This window comes from Streptopelia decaocto, assembly GCF_964273445.1.
Source record: "Streptopelia decaocto genome assembly, chromosome: 1".
NCBI classification, from domain to species: domain Eukaryota; kingdom Metazoa; phylum Chordata; class Aves; order Columbiformes; family Columbidae; genus Streptopelia; species Streptopelia decaocto.
In genome coordinates this window covers 144,204,943-144,224,423 of record NC_138663.1, presented here as the reverse complement: position 1 = coordinate 144,224,423, position 19,481 = coordinate 144,204,943, and the positions used below count along the sequence as shown (strand labels likewise).

At 41.0% G+C, this 19,481-nt stretch overlaps 1 protein-coding gene across 1 annotated transcript in view; it reads left to right on the top strand.

Moving 5' to 3' along the window:
• AFF3 (ALF transcription elongation factor 3) overlaps positions 1-19,136 on the top strand; it is a gene marked incomplete at its 3' end in the record, with an annotated part of 327,228 nt that extends 308,092 nt beyond the window's left edge. The window contains exons 15-21 of the mRNA XM_082057341.1: positions 5,105-5,168; positions 8,293-8,429; positions 10,426-10,497; positions 13,128-13,221; positions 17,262-17,311; positions 17,444-17,658; positions 19,015-19,136. Of these exons, the coding sequence (XP_081913467.1) occupies positions 5,105-5,168; positions 8,293-8,429; positions 10,426-10,497; positions 13,128-13,221; positions 17,262-17,311; positions 17,444-17,658; positions 19,015-19,136 (754 nt within the window). The remainder of the gene's footprint in view (positions 1-5,104; positions 5,169-8,292; positions 8,430-10,425; positions 10,498-13,127; positions 13,222-17,261; positions 17,312-17,443; positions 17,659-19,014) is intronic.
• Between the last annotated feature and the right edge of the window lie 345 nt (positions 19,137-19,481).

Sequence of the window (19,481 nt, the reverse complement as noted above, 5' to 3'; positions counted from 1 at the left end):
ACCTGGGTAATGGTAACACCACTCTAAGGAGCTCAACAGCCTGGAAATTCTGAAGGCTGCTTGGGAAGGGGAGTAATTACCATGCCCGCAGCCATCTCGCCTCACGCTGGGTTCCCGCGCCAACATGACAAGCAATGGAAATACTGTCTTTCCTGCTGGTTTTCGACAAGCTCCTGGAGAAAGCGGTGGCGGGGCTAGCGAGAGAAATCCTGGACAGTAGCGGATTGTTTGATAGATTTTCTCCTGGACTCGGCCACAGCCGTGCCACTGAGGCTGCCCTTGTCAAAGTCATAAACAGCTTGAATGCCGTGGCTGAAAAGGAAGCCTGGCCTTGTTTGTACTATCAGATCTAGCCATGGGGGGGTTATTCTGTCAAAGGCGGGATTCTGTTGCAGTGCCTAGGTGACTGGCTAGTGTTGACTGAGAATGCGTTGAACTGGTTCCAGCGGTACTTGATTGCTTTCCCCAATCGACATAGCAGGGTAAATTCTCCTCGAGAGCAGCCAGTTTCACATAATGACACTTGATCCCAGGGAGAATTCACCAGCAGCCTGACTTAGTTGGCACTGGCACTTTACGGTCTTTCTCTTGCCTTTCAGAGAGATATACGAGATGCATTAGAGCAGTGTATTAGGACTCCTTTTTGGCTTTGTTGAAGAGGACTATATTTCTAAAAGTACCAACAATCAGATATTCAGAAATAAAATACTTTCTTGTGCAGTCAAGATTATTAATACAGATAAAACACTTATTTGTACCTGTTAATTTGAAGTCAGACTTTTTTTTTTTTAAGAGGCCTGAATTTTTTTGTAAATCTGGAGTGACAGTGCTGACGCCAAAAGATACACACTGTTGTAAATAACTTAAGAGGAAAATCTGACTCAATTGTCTGCAAACCAGAAGTCTCTGAATAACTTTCCATGGGACTTTAGTTTACATTCATGACAAGTAACCATTTTAGCCTAAGAAAGAGACTCCAGTGCTGCTTCTGCTATTCACATCCACTCCAGTTCAACCAGTAGCCAGGTACCAATTTAACCCTGTAGAAACTGTCCCTGTTTCCTGGCTCCTCAGGCTGTAGCAAGGCTGTGATCTGCAAAGGGACTGCAAACCTTAAATCAAAGACCCGAAAAGGAGTTCAGCCACAGATCTTTCTGAATCTTATCAGTGGGAAAAAAGATTTGCTTCTCCTCAAAATACCACTCAACAGTAGCATGTAGTATCTGAAGTTAGCATGCAATGAGATTACCTGCAGATTATCCAGTCTAAAAAGGTCAAGTTACAGAGGAAATCTGGGCTAACCTTAAAGTTTGTAGCAGATAAGGGTTCTCAGTCACTGTAAAATCAGAATATGATGATTAACAATCTTTTGTAAACTTCAGAGGTACAAAATGTGCAGTATGCAAAAGAGTGATCCTGAGTAATTAATTTATTCATCATCTTTCTCATGCATCTTCATATGTCCGTGAGCTGAGGTGACCTGTTATCTTCAAGGAGTCTATAGAAGAGGGGTTTATTTCTGTTGTTGGGGGGAGGGAGGGGGCTTTGTTTGGTTGGTTGGTTTTTACTTCATAATAATTTCAGCTAGCATACTGGATTTGAAAAGACAAGTGGTGTCATGTCCAGTAAGAACCTAGATAAAGCTGAATATGACATCTTTCTCATTAAGGAAAAAAAGAAAAGATAAAAGCAGGCACATCCTTATTTTGTTATTAAAGTGATATAAGAAATGCACACGATGTACATAAACATACACTAAATCTATAGGACATTTCAGCTTTCCATTTTCACCCAACATGCACATTAGTAATCCGAATAGAAAGTTTATTAACATATAGTGATAAACTGAAAAGTAGTATTTCATAGATAGCATAAAGAGATCGGAATTTGACTTGGCATGTTCATTAACACTGTTGAAGAAGCTATGTTTAAGAAACTAGAAGAAAACATACCCTATCCATTTTTTTCCAATAAATCTTAATTTCTGTTGGTATCCCCTAATTTATAAATCAGCCTTGTCTTTTTCCTATGGAAATGCCTAAACATTCACAAGGACAATATATATGCTTTGCTTTAAAATGGTCTCTTAATAGTTTCCTTTTTATATTTTTTGCATTGTGGTTAACCGCCCCACAGCAGGGCCCTCAAACCAAGCTTCTTGGTTCAGTAACGTTCCTGCCTCTTTCTAATACCCTCATTGCTAATCATAACTCGGGAGAATAAATCCTGTTACAAGTGGAAAACCATTTTACAATTAACTTATTTATAAGCAGACCATAATTACATTGTGTTATCTCACTTTGTTTTTACAGCCTCTTACCATGCTTCAAAGAAGCAAATTATACACATAGTGCTGGGTGATACATGTTTGCGTCTGTTGCAAAGGACATATTTTAATGACCTGAGTTTGAAAGGTTCACGTAAAGGTTCATCACTTTGATCGTTTCAGAGAAATGAGACCACTGTTTTGTTAATTTGCTCTGCTTTGCTTTGCTTTTTGTCACTTCATGCTTAACCATCTTACCTAGGTCATTGCACAAGAGACAAGACTGACTCAATTTTTTTTAAGAATTCTTCCAATGTTTCTGAAAAGATAGTTATTTTTTTTCATCAAGCTATCACTGTTTCCATGTCTAATATTTCATAATTGACCAAGACCACAGCCACCTGCTTTGTATTATTAAGATAATGTTAGCATCTTGCTGGGCATAGAAAGTATTTGCAAATGTGGTAGGTTATGAGATACAGGGACACAAACTGGTCTTTAGTCCTTGTTCTGACTTGCTGGCTAGAGTAAGCTGGGGAAAATTCTAGTGTGAGAGAGAATAATATTTTAAAGAAAATTGGGCAAAGGAACTGGTTTTCTTCATATCGACAATCTTTTTAGGGCAGAAGTAATTCAAAATTACGTGGACTTCAAATTTTATCTCCATCTAGCGATATTCAGCCTTACTTTTCTTCAAAATGAGGTTCACTAACCTTCCACGATGCAACTAAATGTCCTTGAATCTGTGTGCACATAAGTAGAAGGAAACGGACTAAGTAAACGCACTGCCAAAAAGCCTTATGATCTCAAGGGAGTATATTTGGTTGTTGTCTTTTGTCAAGAAGCTCCCTCTTGCTCCCACTGATCTCAGTTATGGATTTGAGTATGTTCTTACTGCTTTCAGCAAACATGTTTTACTCATCCATCCCATTGACTTCAGTTTTTAGACCTGCATCTTCTCTAACTCGCATAAAACATTGGTTGTTTTTTTAAATAAGTGCGCTGAGAAATCCCAATTACAAAAATCTAGTTAGGATTGTGTACTGGTTTGGACTGAGATAGAGTTAATTTTCTTCATAGTAGCTAGTATGGTGCTGTGATTTGGATTTGTGACCAAAACAGTGTTTGTAACACAGGGATGCTTCAGCTACTGCTGAGCAGGGCTTGCACCGCATCAAGGTCTTTTCTGTTCCTCACACCACCCCACCAGCGAGGACGCTGGGGGTGCACAAGAAGCTGGGAGGTGACACAGCTGGGACAGCTGGCCCCTCTGGACTCCAGCTGACCAGAAGGATGTTCCAGATCATATGATGTCATGCTCAGCAATTAAAGCTGAGGGAAGAAGGATAAAGGAGGAGGTGTTTGGAGTGATGGCATTTGTCTTCCCAAGTGTGATGGGGCCTGGCTTTCCTGGAGATGGCCGATCACCTGCCAGCCCGTGGGAAGCAGTGCTTCCTTATTTTGCTTTGCTTTACCTATTAGTGTGTTTTTATCTCAAGCCATGAGTTTTCTCACTTTTATCCTTCTAGTTCTCTCCCCTTTAGCTTATCTGCCCATGGGGGTTAACCTATAACAGATTGCTAAGTAGCAATAATACCATGTCATTTACAAACCAAGCATTTAAAAGCATGAATGGTAAAAACATCAGAATTTACACTGACTACTCAGGAATATCTCAGATTTGTTCAATAAGGGCAGAGATGACACTCCAGCCAATACTTAGGAAATTATTTTGCAAGTCAAACGTCCTTTTCTGAGAGAGATAAGGACATGGCAGTAACCACAGTATGAGCTGAGAAGAAGAAGGACAAACATATTTTAGCTGAGTGGAGAAAAAAGGTGGCCATCTCCCACATATATGAGACTGTAAGAATCTGCAGGCTCAGGAAATGAGAGGTAACAATGGCAGATGCAAGGTTATGGCCTGAAATGACATGGCAAATGACTATTCTTCACAGTGACCAAAAAAGGTGCAATAGGTAGAGCTTGTGGGAGGAGAGGAAAAAATTTGCTTCAGCCATGAGGAGCTCACTGAGGTGGTGACCAGACATTGCCAAGAAGACATCAATTTGCGTTTTCAGTTTGAATGGAAGTGGCTGTCTGGATCAGAAATGGACTTGTGAATTAAGATAGCAGTTGAATTTCTGCCCTGCAGTCAGTAGGTCAGACAGGTTAAGGAAGGGATGGAGTCTCCGAGGTCTGTTTGAGGAGAAATCAATGGAGAAGTTGTCACGAGGAATGCCAGCGGAATTGCAGCACACGGCCCAGCACTGAGTCAGAGATGAACTCCAGGCAGGAAAAGTAAACAGCACTCTCAGCATGCTTGCAGATAAGAGAGAGAAGGGGGGTGAGATGGTAGTTGTAGAGACAAGCAGGTTCAATGTGTGTTTTCAAAGTGGACAGATTAAACACACACTTGTTTTGAGAGGGGGGAGAAGCCAAGGCAAATAACAACAACGTGCAGAGAGGAGTAGAAAAAGAGGTAAGCAAGCACCAGGGAGAGGAGAAGATGGAATAACCTGCTCTGCTTAACACTTGCATCCATTTTGCAGATCAAAACTGCACTAATTTGGGAAGCAGTTTATATAATCCATAAAAATACATTTTATTAGATTTTTTTCCTGCTTTGAATCACTGACTTCTAAAGAATGAGAACAGCCATAAATGCTATTGTCTCCACAGGCAGCAATTTGGAAAGAGAAGATGCACGGTTACATGATAAGTGTATTTTCTTCATAAAAAATGTTTGCAAATCAGGTTTAAAAGAAGGGAAAAATAACTTGAAAATATTCTGCACCTCGGAAAATAATAAAATGTCTTCTTATTTTCCCCTGGTAGGCCACGCAATGCAGATTACTTTATGCAGGAAGCTAAACGGAAGAAGCATAAAGCAGATGCAATGGTGAGAACATTTTCTTTCCAGTTATGTTGCTCCAAATTATTTTTGTAATGCAGTTTCTTCATCACTGCAGTATTGCTGGGGTAATTATAAAATCTATTATAAGGATGGCTAGGCTTGTTAAATTAAGAAATGTTTATATAATCAAATGTTCATAGCCCAATAAACTATGACTTAACAAATAATGACTTACTAAGATAAAGGCCTGGATAAATAAAAATTTCCATTTATTCCTTTGCTTTAATTAGTAACTATAGTAATGGAGGCTGTGCAAGGGATAAACATACCTATCTTTTCATTTTAACTAGCTGGCTAGGTCCTATAATTGTATCCCCAAATTTGGTCTAGTGGCTGAGTTATTTGTACTTTTTTAAAGAGCTTTGGCTCTTCAGTGCCAAAAGAATTCCAGTTTCATAGCAGACCTCTTCTAACGTCATCAGAAGCACACAAGGAATCTGCATAACGCTAGAGGAACACCTTACACACAAAGGCTGTTGCAACAAATTATAGACCTTGCTTTGACCTGTCTAAAAATGTAGTCAGTAAGGAAGGGGAATCTGAAGTTATGTAGAGCACTAAAGAGATGCCTGTCTTTTCAAACAAATCATAGAATCATGGAATCATATAACAGCTTGGGTTGGAAGGGACCTTCAAAGGTCATCTAGTCCAACCCCCCTGCAATGAGCAGGGACATCTTCAACTAGATCAGGTTGCTCAGAGCCCCGTCCAGCCTGGCCTGGAATGTCTCCAGGGATGGGGCATCTACCACCTCTCTGGGCAACCTGGGCCAGTGTTTCACCACCCTCATTGTGAAAAATTTCTTCCTCACGTCTGGCCTGAATCTCCCCTCCTTAGTTTAAAACCATCACCCCTTGTCCTATCACAACAGGCCCTACTAAAAAGTCTGTCCCCATCTTTCTTATAGGCCCCTTTTAAGTACTGAAAGGCGGCAATAAGGTCTCCCTGGAGCCTTCTCCAGGCTGAACAACTCCAACTCAGCCTGACCTCACAGCAAAGCTGTTTCAGCCTTCTGTTCATTTTTGTGGCCTCCTCTGGACCCTCTGCAACAGGTCCATGTCTTTCCTGTACTGGGTGCTAAATGGGTGCAACGAAGTACACAGTGCTCCAAGAGAGCTCTGCTTAGCCGTCTCTCAGCTTTCTCCAAGGCTGTGTTTGTCCAGCACTATGAATAAGCTAGCACACCCTTGAAAACAGTTGGCTTCTGGAATGACAGATGCAATGTATGGGGTGGGACCCTGCATTAATAAGGCTGTCTTGCAGGTGGGAGTAGCTGCAGCCCTGCCTTGCTCTATCACACAGACATTTTGTTGTTCCCCCAGCAGGAAGAAGAAAGATAGCTTAGAGCTTCTGTTTCTTCACCTCTTTTTCTCAGCTGTACAGAATGCAAAAAGGCCAAGGAAGCAGAAGCAGGCCCTTAATTTAGGACACAAACACCAAGTTTTACACTCTACCTGAGTTTATTAGCACAAATTTTCCATATTACTCTAAAGTGAGTCTTAAATCAGAAAATATTGTGGAGAAGTACAAAACGTGCATTTTAGTGTGTTGCTTTAAACAGAGTGGAAAAAATCACTTAATATGCAAAGGAAATTCTTAGCTCAAAGAGAAATGTTTTTATGGTAGACTCCCAGAAACAGGAGGTGCAAGCATTATTCTCTGCTCTGCCACAAGTTTCCTACATGAGAGTCACTTAGGCAGAGTTTAAACAGCCTCTCATCAGTGTTATGTGATTGAAATATCTTTCACATTCAGCTTCTATACACAGTGAACTGGCACCTTACACCTTGTGAATCACTCTTTGCAGGTACATCCTCTCCCTCATTGACTCTGTAAGGATCCTGGAGGAATTGCCATATTGCCAAAGTGCCCCCATGCACTTTGAATCACCTTGCTGGGCTCGATACCTGCTACTTTGGCACTGCAATACCTAACATAGGCACTTACCGAGTGAGCAGCTTGAAAATTACTCTAAGTCTCTCTGCTCCTTAGTCCCCCATCTGTGAAATTGGGATAATAGCACTTTCACTCACACAAGAGCATCAGGGAGAGAAATACAGTAAAAAGTTTGTGAAGTTCTCCAGTATGATCACAATGGGAGTCATATAAGAACCTAAAATAGATTGAAGCCAGTGTGCCATTCCAAAGTTACTATTTAAAATCTTTAGCCCTTAGAAAAGAATAAGGTCCATTAACCTTTCACTGTGTGCATCAGATTTCAACCAAATGCATCTTGTCCATTAATGGGCTTTATGTATCGCAGGAGTTCTGACTGAAGGAAAGAGAAATCAGAGGTGTTAGTATGATTCACCTCCATCCACATCAAAAATGAAATTCTGAGAGCAGATAAGTGGTATGTAAGTGTACACATACGAAAATTATGTGCACATTTGCATATACACCGTTGTTGAGGACATATATGTACGTGTGTCTGTCTAAGTTTACAAATACACACACACAGAGTCAAAAAAGTACTGAAATAGGAGAATAAATGGGTCAAGGAAGAAGGATGAGAGAGAACAGCACTGTCTGAAAGAGGAGGAGGATACAGAAAGCAAATTCCTGACAAGAGGAGAGGATGGTCAAGCAGGGCTGAAAGTAACAGGGCTAAAGAAGACATGAGAACAGAGATGAGCCTTTGGATAAGAAAGTTAGTAGTCAAAATTATTATTTCTCATTCTCTTAGTTCACGATAATCATTGCCGTTCTTTGCTGAGTGATGAAAAACTATGTTTGCAAATACATGTGAAACCCTTTTTAATGAAAGCTGAAACAAAAGGCCTGATGAGTTTGCGAAATTTCCAGCAATGTGGATGAGCTTTGAAAAAGATCTGTCAGGAATGTCATGGACAGAGTTGATTCTTCTTTGGATACAAGAGTGTGGACCAAATAATGTTTTGTAGCCTTTTTCAGCTCTACATTCTGTATCTTAAAATTTTCACTGAGGCACAGGGTTTGATGTGTTTTAGCTTTCTCTTAGGAAAATTTGTGAATCTGAAGATATACCAACTTGTGTCAAGTTTGCAATTTATGTTGAGAAAATCCCATAAAATGTAAGCATATCTTGATGATTACACTATTTCTCTCTGTCCTTATTTTTTCCCTCTAGGTGGAAAAGTTTGGAAAGGCACTGAATTATGCAGAAGCAGCGCTATCGTTTATTGAGTGTGGAAATGCAATGGAACAAGGCCCAATGGAATCTAAATCCCCTTATACAATGTATTCAGAAACAGTTGAACTCATCAGGTAGGAAGGGAGGAGATGACCTCAGGGGTTACTCTGTTTATGCAAACATGCTCATCTACATTATCACATAATTCCCTAGATACAGTAGAAGGGGAGAAGTGAGGTCCTCCCAAGTGCGTAGTCAGTCGTAAGTAATATGTATGTATTATCTGTGATTTCTATCAAAATTAAATTTGGGAACTGCATAGAATGAAAAAAACAAAAAAGCTTGTAATATTTTTCATATTACTCAAGTTGCAAGTTACTTCAAGAGTTTCATGGTATAGGTTCTGTGCCACTCAAAAGGCAAAAAATAATAATACATAATGCCAAAACATTCTCATGGAGTGGTAGTTTGCAAAATGTTGCAACATGTTTAAGACTGCAGTTCAATGGTTACCTGAAAGAAGATGTGAACAGTGACAGGCAAATGGAGACTCAAGGTCCCTTTGGTGTGCCTGGTCCTGCTGTAGCCACTGGAGTCCAGCTCACACTGCAGCAGACCCTTACATTTAGTCACCTTTATGGCTCTCTGAACAGGATAACCTAAAATTCAATCCCTATGAAGAAAGTTTCTCTCTTAAGTCATTTGCTCCTTTATAGTTGGTACCAATAGCTAACATTATCAACAGTGTTGGCAGAGAACACAAAGGTCCAAATCATCCCAGCAGCTGAGTGAGTCTCCTTACAAGAGAGCAAGACCAGCCACGCTAGCAGGGAAAGCTGTGCTGTCAGTGACCATGGCATCATTCCTCAGGGCAAGCCAACCACACAGCTCAGGACTAAGTTTGTAGGAAATGAAACATTTTAATCTTTAATCAAATTCATAATGGAGCAAAGCTTCTAAAACAATTGCATTCTTTTGAACGTCGTGTTGATGCAATTATTTTCTTACGTGTTAACAATTCCATTGGCATTTTATTCCACTTAGGGCTGTCTTCTCATGCATTTCAGTGGACTGAGGACAGCTTTTGAACTGGAAGGTTATTAAAAAAAATCAAATATTTATTTTTTTTTCAGTAAGAAAATAGTACATCCCATCTCTGAAATTCTCCCCTTCTTTTTTTTCAAAAGGCAGAAAGCTCTTTCTTTGTCTGCTCTGTCTTTTCTCATGAGAGTAAATATGCGGTCCTAACTCTGGAAATGAATTTTGCTTGCAGATCCATAGCTTTCAATAATGTGTGTAGCTGCGGTTGTGTTGTAGTGTGAATTGCTGTTGATCTCACTTGCTGCAGCTCAGAAAAATAAGTGCTTTGCTAGGTATTCCTGTTGAAACAAAATGTTCATACCGAATCTTTGTCCAGGTATTGGGATTAAAGTTTGAAAGCAAAGATAAGGAAAAAATACAAGAAGCTAATTATGGGGAACAGGTATTTTTCTGGAAGCAAGCCCAGAAGTGCTGTGTGTTGTCCTAACCTTGTCCATTGTTCAGGTATTAAGCTGGAAGCCGATATTTCCAGAAGCTAATTCGTGATTGCATAGCACATACACTCTTGAAACAGCAGTGCTACCTCTGTGGATGTTTAATATTTATAGAATTTGAATGTAATGTCACACGAGCAAAAATAGCTCTGAGCCACATGTTCCCCCTCCGTTGTGCTCTGCTCAGAGGAGCAAATCTGGGTAGACACGCTCAGAAACTGGCAGAGCGAGGGCAGCACCAGCTTCGAGGCAGGCTGTCTGCCTTCAAACACTGGGAAAACCTTTCTGCATGAACTCTGTGTAACTGGGTCTCCACAGCAGCAGCAGATGTTATTTCAGTAGGACAGCATCACCTCACCAGCTAGGCTGCCCTCTGGACTAACAAGGGAGTTACTGCTGTTTCAAGAGTGCAGGGAGGCACTGCTAATGGCAAAATAGCTCCAAAACACAACCAGAAAAAGCACCTCTATGTCTGGTGACTTGAGCAAGTATATATAAGGGGGCAGATCAAACTACGTTGCCCAGCTTATTTCTCCAATCAGTAATATAAAGCTGTCTCAGGTAACTCACACTGGCTTTTTTCCTTTTGCTGAAGGTATGCAGTGAGACTAAAAACCCACTCAGGCCCCAACGCCACACCAGAAGACAAACAGCTGGCAGCATTATGGTTAGTAGATCAAGATTTCCTCAAAAGGCTTCTTTTCTGCAGTGAGCCAGTTCTTGGAAGTCAGATGCTGGTGCAGTCAGATAGGATCTTGTTGTCTATTGAAATTAAGAGAATACTTTTTGCTCCGGGAAGGTCCAGCCCTTGTATCACTGCACCAGGTCTGCATTCTGCCTCTGTAAATAAGCAATTCATACTTATTGACTGTGACAGGTCAGCTATGGTGCGTCAGCGTAATTAATTTTTAAGTGCCTGATGGTTTGTTGTTTTTATGAGTGATGTACTTTTGTACCAATAGCTTGGTAATTTCTTTTGTGGCTGACATTTTAGGCTCAATAATCATAAATTATATTTACATTATATGAAGGGAGATACGCTGATGGTGATAATTAAACCTCTTGGATTACCTTCTAAATTGAGGTTTCTAGATATATATGCACGCACCTTAGATTCTATAGGGTGGTTGCTGATGCTAGTAAAATACTAAAATGTTATTAAAATCAGATTTTAATTTAATATCTATGTAGTTGATACATAAAATACCTATTACATGGTCACTGATTCTCAGTAAGTGGACATTAATAATCAGCAAGTGTGTTTTTAACTTCTATTAACCATCTGTTAAAAATCCAAATTAAATGCATCTTTAGCCTTCACAAATAAGGAGTCCAAATGGATCATTTGTATTTAAATATATATAGATATATATTCGGAGATGTGATTTATTTTTAAAACGCCCTTTCTTTGTCACCGGCTTGCTGTGCCATCAGGAGGAGCACAGAATGCATTCGTGGCAATTGCTTTAAAAATGCTTAGGTGGGAAAACGACTGAAGAACGGTTAAAAAAAAAAAAAAAAGCCATATTACATGAAGGGTTGCTCAGAACTGCCGAAGCGCTTCAGTGTGTGCGGAGCCACATCCCAATTCACGGAGCCGCTGCATCTGTTTCAGCAGAAAGGTCAGAGCGAGGGAAAACAGCCGGTGCCTTCTCTGGGCGATGAATAGCGATCCTAACTCACCGTCTGCCAGCCAGCAGATGCGCTGACACCATTTGCATATGCGCTGTACCTGTGAAGGTGACAGAGGGAGAGTTATGGTGGCTTCGAGGCCACCGCGTCCCCCGGCTGCTCCCAGCGCCCGCCCGGCCGGCTGCCAGGCAGCGCCCGCCTCCCTTTCTCCTGAGGAGACACTGCCCTCCAGCGGCACAGAGTAAGAAGTTCCACCTCTGCTTTCAGGGCAGGAGGCAAAGCAGCTGAGAAACCCTGCCTGGGATTTTTTTTTTCAAGAGCGATTGGTTTATCCGAGGGGGTTTGCTGAGGTTTGGGCACCTCCTGGGAGCGGGGAGATCACAGAATCTTAGACTAGTTTGAGTTGGAAGGGACCTTCAAAGGTCATCTAGTCCAACTCCCTTCAACCATCTTCAACTGGATCAGGTCGCTCAGAGCCCCATCCAGCCTGGCCTGGAATGTCTCCAGGGATGGGGCATCTACCACTTCTCTGGGCAGCCTGGGCCAGTGTTTCACCACCCTCAGTGTAAAAAATTTCTTCCTCACGTCTGGCCTGAATCTCCCCTCCTTTAGTTTAAAACCATTACCTCTTGTCCTTTCAAGGGATAGGGAGTACTCTGTGCTTCTGTCCCTTCTGGTGCTTTAGGCTGGCTCAAAGACTGCTTTTAAAAATAAGGCCGCTGCTGCCAAAGGACAAGCATAACACCATTATTTTGCTTCTAAAACTGTATTACCATGGGACAATCCCACACTTGCTGATCAAAAATTTTGCTGGGAAGAGGTGGTGGTGATTCTTGATTCACAAAATAGACCATTACACCTAAAGCCAGTAGAAAATAAAAGAGTTTGTGTGTCCTGAATGCTGATTATCAGTTATTGTGATGTATAATTATAGTTAATGGCTATTACTCTTATTTAATTACATAGCATTAAAGGTGTGTGGCACTCTGCAGACTAACGAGGAGCATGGGGGCAGACAGTTCCAGTACAGCATGTTAAGGTTTTCAGCCCACTACTGGTTTCCTCTGGGGAACAAATCAGGCAGGTGGCCTAGGAATAACCTCCAGGCTCCAACACAGTCTCTGTTCTGGCTTCCCACAAAGGACCTCAGCCAGTGACATCTGGGCAGGCCCAAGGTTTCCCTGTTTCCCAGCTATCTCCAGCTGCTGGAAGAGGCCACCAGGTGTACACAAAATACACCCATTATATCTTTCGTTCATTACAGAGGCTCCAGGCTGTTAGATATCCCAAAAGGCTGCATTTGCATTTATGACAAGAAATACAAATACATACATTGGGTTCCACGCCTGTAATGACCTTTTCTTGGGATAGGTCTTTGGCTAAATCTGCAGACTTCAAGTCAGAGTCAAGACCTGGGGACCCAACCCTGCACACCCTTCTGAGTATGGTTTGTTTGGTATCTCACTGGTAGCATTTGTCGGTGTGACCTGGTCTTGCTCACGAATCCATGGCAAAGTGTGAAGTACTGTAAACAAAAGGTGATAAAAACCTTAAGCAAGGTGCTGTCAGCCTTCCACTCTGTGTTAGTTTGAGTATTTTAAGATAATTAATTGGGATTTCTGTTCAGGGGACATGCTTTACCTTCTGCTCTCTGTTTTGTTCTAGTTACCGCTGCCTGGCCCTTCTCTACTGGAGGATGTTCCGACTCAAGAGAGACCATGCGGTCAAGTATTCAAAAGCGCTTATTGAGTATTTCAAGGTGCATTCTTTATGACATGTTTTTAGATCAGTGTGTCATTATAGGAAATATAGCATTTTACTAAAACAGTAGCTGTGCTTGGCTTAGTTCTTCCCCAGTGAAGCCAGTAGAGTTTTACCGTAGAGTCCCATAGCAACACCTGATGTCTAGTCAGTTCTGTTGTCTTCACAATGGCCCTTTTTGCAAAATACACACCATGTCCCCTGATGAAGCATGAGAAAATTATTGCACTAAGTATTTTCAGCTTATTCTTGGTCAGTTTTCTAGTGCTATCCAGCTCTGTTGTGAATAGGTTTTGCAGATTTTGTTCTAAGAATCCCCTCCAGGATTATACCTCCCACTAGACTACCTGTGAGTTGAAGACTTTGATCTAGGTCAGTCCTCAGCTGCAGGGCTTTCCCGTAGCAGCACCAGTAGGTAGGACGGGGCACTGGAACATGTTCTTACCCAAGGAACAGATAAACAGCCCATGCTGACTTCAGTGGGAGTTGTACCAAAGCATCGGAGGGCAATCAAACCACCTGCCATGTACTTGCCACAGCATTGCTGGCTTCCCCTTCCTGCTACTGCTTCTGTTTTCCACTGCCTGTCAGGTTCAAATCCTGATTGTTTTGAATAAGACAGGAAGTCATTAAAAGTATTTTAATGTATTTTATCTGACTGGCAACATTTCTATGGGAAGTATCTCAGGAGCAAAACCTTTCAGGTGGAGCTCATCTAGCAGTCAATCCATCCAGTATCTCCTTTCCAAACACAAAACTAGCCTTTATCTTTCTAATTAAAAAAAATATGTACATTCAGGTACATATGTACAAGCTTTAAGACAAACTCTTTTGGGGGACCTGAACAGCCATTTGTCTTTGAACACAGGGTTCATCTGTTGGTGTTTTTTTTGCAGAAGGAGGTATCTTGAAATGAAAAATATCCATCCTTTGACATTTTGTTAATAAGAAAAAATCCAAATACAAGCAGGAATGCTCATGACCAGATTCTGAACACACGAAGACAGTGAAGGAAATTGACAGATCCGTTATTGTCAAACTGAAATTGAAGTCACTGTAATTGCTTCTAAAAATTTAGCAATATATAATTCAACACATTATGTTTCTCTAACAATGACCTAATTTGAGGGGAAAGAAATATGTGCTTATTACAGCACTTTATTTTTCTTTACCAGTTCAGAGAATACCTGCATTAAGAACAGGACGGTCAGGCTCTCAACCATGTAAAATGTCTCCTACTAACAGACAGAAACTGTTTCACAGGAAACATAAAATGGACTTATATTCTGCTATTGCAAAGATGAGCTTGTTTTTTTGCAGAGCTCCTGGTGATATAATGATAGCGTAGTTTCACATTAGACAGTATTCTCACCTTTGAGAGTAAAAATGGAAAAAAATCCATTTGCTATAATTTTCAGTGGAAAACAAGCCAATTCTCCACTCATTTCATATTTGGTATCTAAAAGCTTTCAAAACCAAGTGACATAAAATGCTGACTGCATTAAGAACTTCCACATACATTATCAATCAAAGAAAGATTTTAAACCTTGTCATACACATTTGCAGGGAATATTAAACACACTTTTCTTTTAGAAAGTAAAGATATTATTTAAATATCCCTTTAAGTATTTAAAAAAAAAATGAATGCAGCAGAGAGACAAAAAGAAGCCACAGATATTCAGGGACCAGACACATTTGAGAGCATAAAGAAACCAGGAGAATGGGTAGCAGTAAGCACAGTGGGATAAGAGTTGGGCCCTCACAACATTACAATCTTTTTAGAATCCTTATCCTCACCTTTCTGGTGCAGTACTGAAAGGAGTAATGTACCTAAAACATGACAAAAAACGTGCAGGAAGTTATAAAGTAAGACAGAGGCTAGTTAAATTTACAGCACAAGTATCCTTAACTCCAATTTTCGTATTTTCCTGCCTCCAGCTCTGTAAGTAAATAACATGTGCTCAGTTTCCATTACACTAGAAAGACAAAGGCCAGTAGTTCTGAGACCGGAAAATAAAAGAGATCAGAAAATAAAATTAAAAAAAAAAAAAAAAGGAACTATTCTGTAAAAGGAGCAAATGACAAAGATTCTCAGGTTGTTTCTATTTAGGATGGTAAATGTGAAACTTTCTTTTTTATCCTTTCACACCTTAACCCTTCCTGGGGAAAAAACAAACAAACAAACAAACACAAAAAAAACCCACACCATTACCACCAACACCATTGATTGAAGGAAGACCACCCATCCAAACCTTATTTTTCACACCACTTACCAGGGACGTAGAAGGCCCAGTGTCACAATGCAGGAAGAATTACAGGGCACACACAGTACTGATGTGATTGCTGCTAAAATACAGCCAGTGTTGGTGTGCACGTGAGAGATGTGGGAACACAAGAGGCAGTTCAGAGGACACAGCAAAACTTGAAAACAAACTTTTTGAAGACAGGCTCAGGAGATGTGTCCAGTTTACTGAAGAACAGTTTAAGAGAGGATAGGATCATTATGTATGTGGAAACAGCTGATAATACTCCATGGCATGCAGTACTGCTGGAGCTGGACCAACAAAACCTCCAAGCTAGCACTGAAGTTAAGAAAATTAATTCTTGAAACCCTGAAACAGAATGTTTTCCTAACACAGGACGCAGGACAACAAGGAGGATAAATAGCGTTTTAGTATTTATCTGTGACTAGCTATCCTTTTTGTAAAATCAAATATAATAAATTTTAAAAGTAATTTAGCTTCTGGTAGAAGCTCCATGATTGGTGGAAAATAGAAATTGCCGACTGAGTGTCCTGGCGGATTACCTCTGGCCTTGAAATCCGTGAAGCTCTGAAGTCCCTAGTTGGTCATTTTTCCTTCTGAAGCCATGGGAGATCACGAATTTTTGTACTGCTGTTAATACTTGTAACTCCTGCAGCTTGCAACACCTGCAACCTTCCATTTAAATAATATCTGTAAACTGACCGTGAGCTGCAGGACTTCTTTTGGTTTCCCATGGTTGTCAAGAAGGGAGAGTCATACCCCAGCACACAATTAATTGGATGTACGGTTCCAGGGGAGGGTGCGAGGATGTCACTTTCCTCTGAAAAATTAGAAATTAGAAACTGGTTTTAGACGCCTGTTTTTTACATCCTTCTTTCTCACTGGCTCAAGATTAAGTCAGTCACAGCATTTGGGAGAGGAGGAGTTTTTCCACAGGTTAAATGGGCAGGAGCCTCCCACTAAATTCCCACCAGCTCTTCTAGATTAACTACTAGAATCATTTTAGCTATTTGGTTCCCATTATTGTGGAATTTTTCCTGCTCTGTAAACATAGTCCTTGTACAAGGTACCTCTCCAAGCAATTAAGTTATTTGGCCTAAGCACGGTACACCAATGAGAGTCTTAATGACTGCAGAGGTACAAGAGATCATGCTGTATGATCTAATGTCCCCTTCTGGGGGGTCTGGGTCACCCTTCAGCTTGAAGAACCACTACTCTATAAGGGCAGCCTTTCCAGCCCCATGGATGCTGCCATATTCAGACCAAGGGTAAGAGCCACAAGAGGAGCAATCTTGAGAGAGATTCTTGAGCCTGGTGGCTAAAACACCCACCTGAGCTGAGGGGGCCTCAGATTCACCCCCCTGTGATCAGCCAGGCTGAGTAGACTTGCACAGTCTCATAGGTCCTGGGACAATGACATTTGTCTTCTCTCTATCACAAGAAATTCTGTGTTAAACCTCAAAAAGAGTCTTGGCAGCACTTTCTTCTGAACTTCCAGGGTTTCTGTGAAAAGGTTCAGTTTCAGCTGACATGTTTTCCTAACCACCCCCCATCCTAGGGTGTTTAATAGACTGTGACTTGATTTTGTGCTGCAGAACTGCTTCATCACAACACCAAGCTAGGCTGAGTGGGTTTATTGCATCACGAGACTTGGAATACTTCTATCTGCACAACTTTTTTCTTTACATTTTTTTTACTTTCATACTGTTTACATTTCTTAATTTCATACTCTTAGACAAATTATATGCATTGTGAATTATTTTTTTCTTTACAGAATTCATCAAAAGCTGCTCAGAACCCATCTCCTTGGGGTGCCAGTGGAAAGTAAGTCATGTAGAAACTTACATCATCTTGGGAGTCAGAAATTATGTCTTCCTACCTGAAGTATGATCTGATATTCTCATGATTTTTAATCCCAACACCCTTTTAAGTAACTGTATTAACATCTGTTTCCAGGAGCACAGGAACTCCATCACCCATGTCCCCTAGCCCTTCTCCAGTAAGTTCTGTAGGATCCCAAGGGAGCACAGGGGCCCCTTCCCCATCTCCTATCATCAGCATCCCGCAGCGCATTCATCAGATGGCTGCCAACCATGTCAGCATCACCAACAGCATCCTGCACAGCTATGACTACTGGGAGATGGCTGACAACCTGGCCAAGGAAAACAGAGGTGAGTGATGCAAGGTAGTTGACTGTTCTAGAAGACTGACACATGGTTTCAATCAGGAAAACAGCTATTTTGATAGGAAACTTGTCTGCAGAGGTAATTTTTTCTTCAGTCTGCTTCTGGTCAGTTCCAAAACAGCCCTTAAAGGAAATTTTGATGGCTGTCATGCTCAGAAGTATCTAAATTTTTTCTTTATTTGGCTGGTCAGGACTGGTGATAGACAGGTCACAGACATAGCTGTGAGTAGCATTCACTGCCGTCTATGTCATTCTGGAGAGAAAGGTTTGTGGGAGGCAAGGCAGCTTCCTGCCCCCCCAAAGTCATGGAGCTGGATGGGCTATGTTCATCCGGACCACAGCAAACAGCAGAAGCACACTTCCCTTCTGCAGAAGGAATTAAAAACCCCTGGCCCTCCCCACATCCAAGCTGACACAGATGGGAATGAGGTGCCTCGCTCCCTGTTGAGGGCAAACTTCTTTCAGCTGAAATGGTTTCCATGAGCAAGTGCCACAGCATCTAACTTGATGATAAAGTGTTCCTTGGTTTTCAGGCTAATTTATGTATTTAAGGCAAGGGCATGGGCAGGATTCAAATCAAAATAAGGGTATCTAAGTGTAGGTGTGTATATATACGAGTTGGGGGACTAATCTCCAATTGCAGTTGATGGAGCTTTGTTCTATACAAACAGCAGCATTCAGAGAGCTGTTCAGCTCACCCTGAAGGAGAGAGAGGGGTACAATTCAGTTGCCTTACCATAGCTGCCAAATGCTATTTGAGGTATCCTTACCTACACTGCCATTCCGGAAATCTCCTGTACATCCTGTGTTAGATCTGCCACGTATCATGCCAGGCTATATGTATCAACTGACTGAGAGCATCTCAAATGGGCACTATATGCCTTTAAGTAGGCAACAGAATTAAGTCCCTAGTGGCTAGTTAGCCAAATTACTCTTCAGGCTGTCTTGGCCATGTTGTACAGGTCTCTATTTTTCTGTCATGGTAGCTTAAATATATAGCATATATATAGATAGACACTTGTATAGACTTTGATTTAGTTGTCCTTAATCTCAAAATAAATCTTGCCCAGCATGTGTTTGCTTTATGAAGACTCAATGGAAATTAATGTAAAGCAAAGCCAAAGAACTCACAGTTTTGTTCTTTAAAAAGAAAATTGTTGTGCATCAGCCTGTAACATCATGAACCACAAGGCTTTAAAATTAATCTCAGCAGCACTAAACTTTCATTCCCATGAAATGTTCAGCCTGACTCAATTTGCAAGAGAATAAAATCTATTAAAGGGTGACAAGTAGCAAATACAGCTTCACTGTTCTGATGCTGAATCTATTCTTTCCCCTGTAGATTTTTTTAATGACCTGGATGCATTGATGGGACCTATCACCTTGCACAGCAGTATGGAGCATTTAGTTCAGTACACTCAACAAGGACTTCACTGGGTGCGGAGTAGCGCTCACTTGTCATAATGACTGTGTGCCACTCAGACGGACAGTATACCTTTCATGGATAATTCAGTTATTCTGGACACTGTGCTACAGAAATAGTCAGCCACAGCATTGATCCAAACAAAGGTGAATATTTCTTCAATATTGAGCAAAATTTTTCTGACCGTAGACATGTATATGTGCATATGTACAATATACAATGATGTCTCTTCAGAATGAATTGTTCTGTACCACTCTCCAAACATTTTCATACACTAGAAATACTAGAAAGAACTGATCCTAATGCACAAAACATACCTTTTCTATTCTTGTGCTGAAAAACTCAGAAACCAAAATCTCATGGGTTGATTGAACCACGTGCAATAA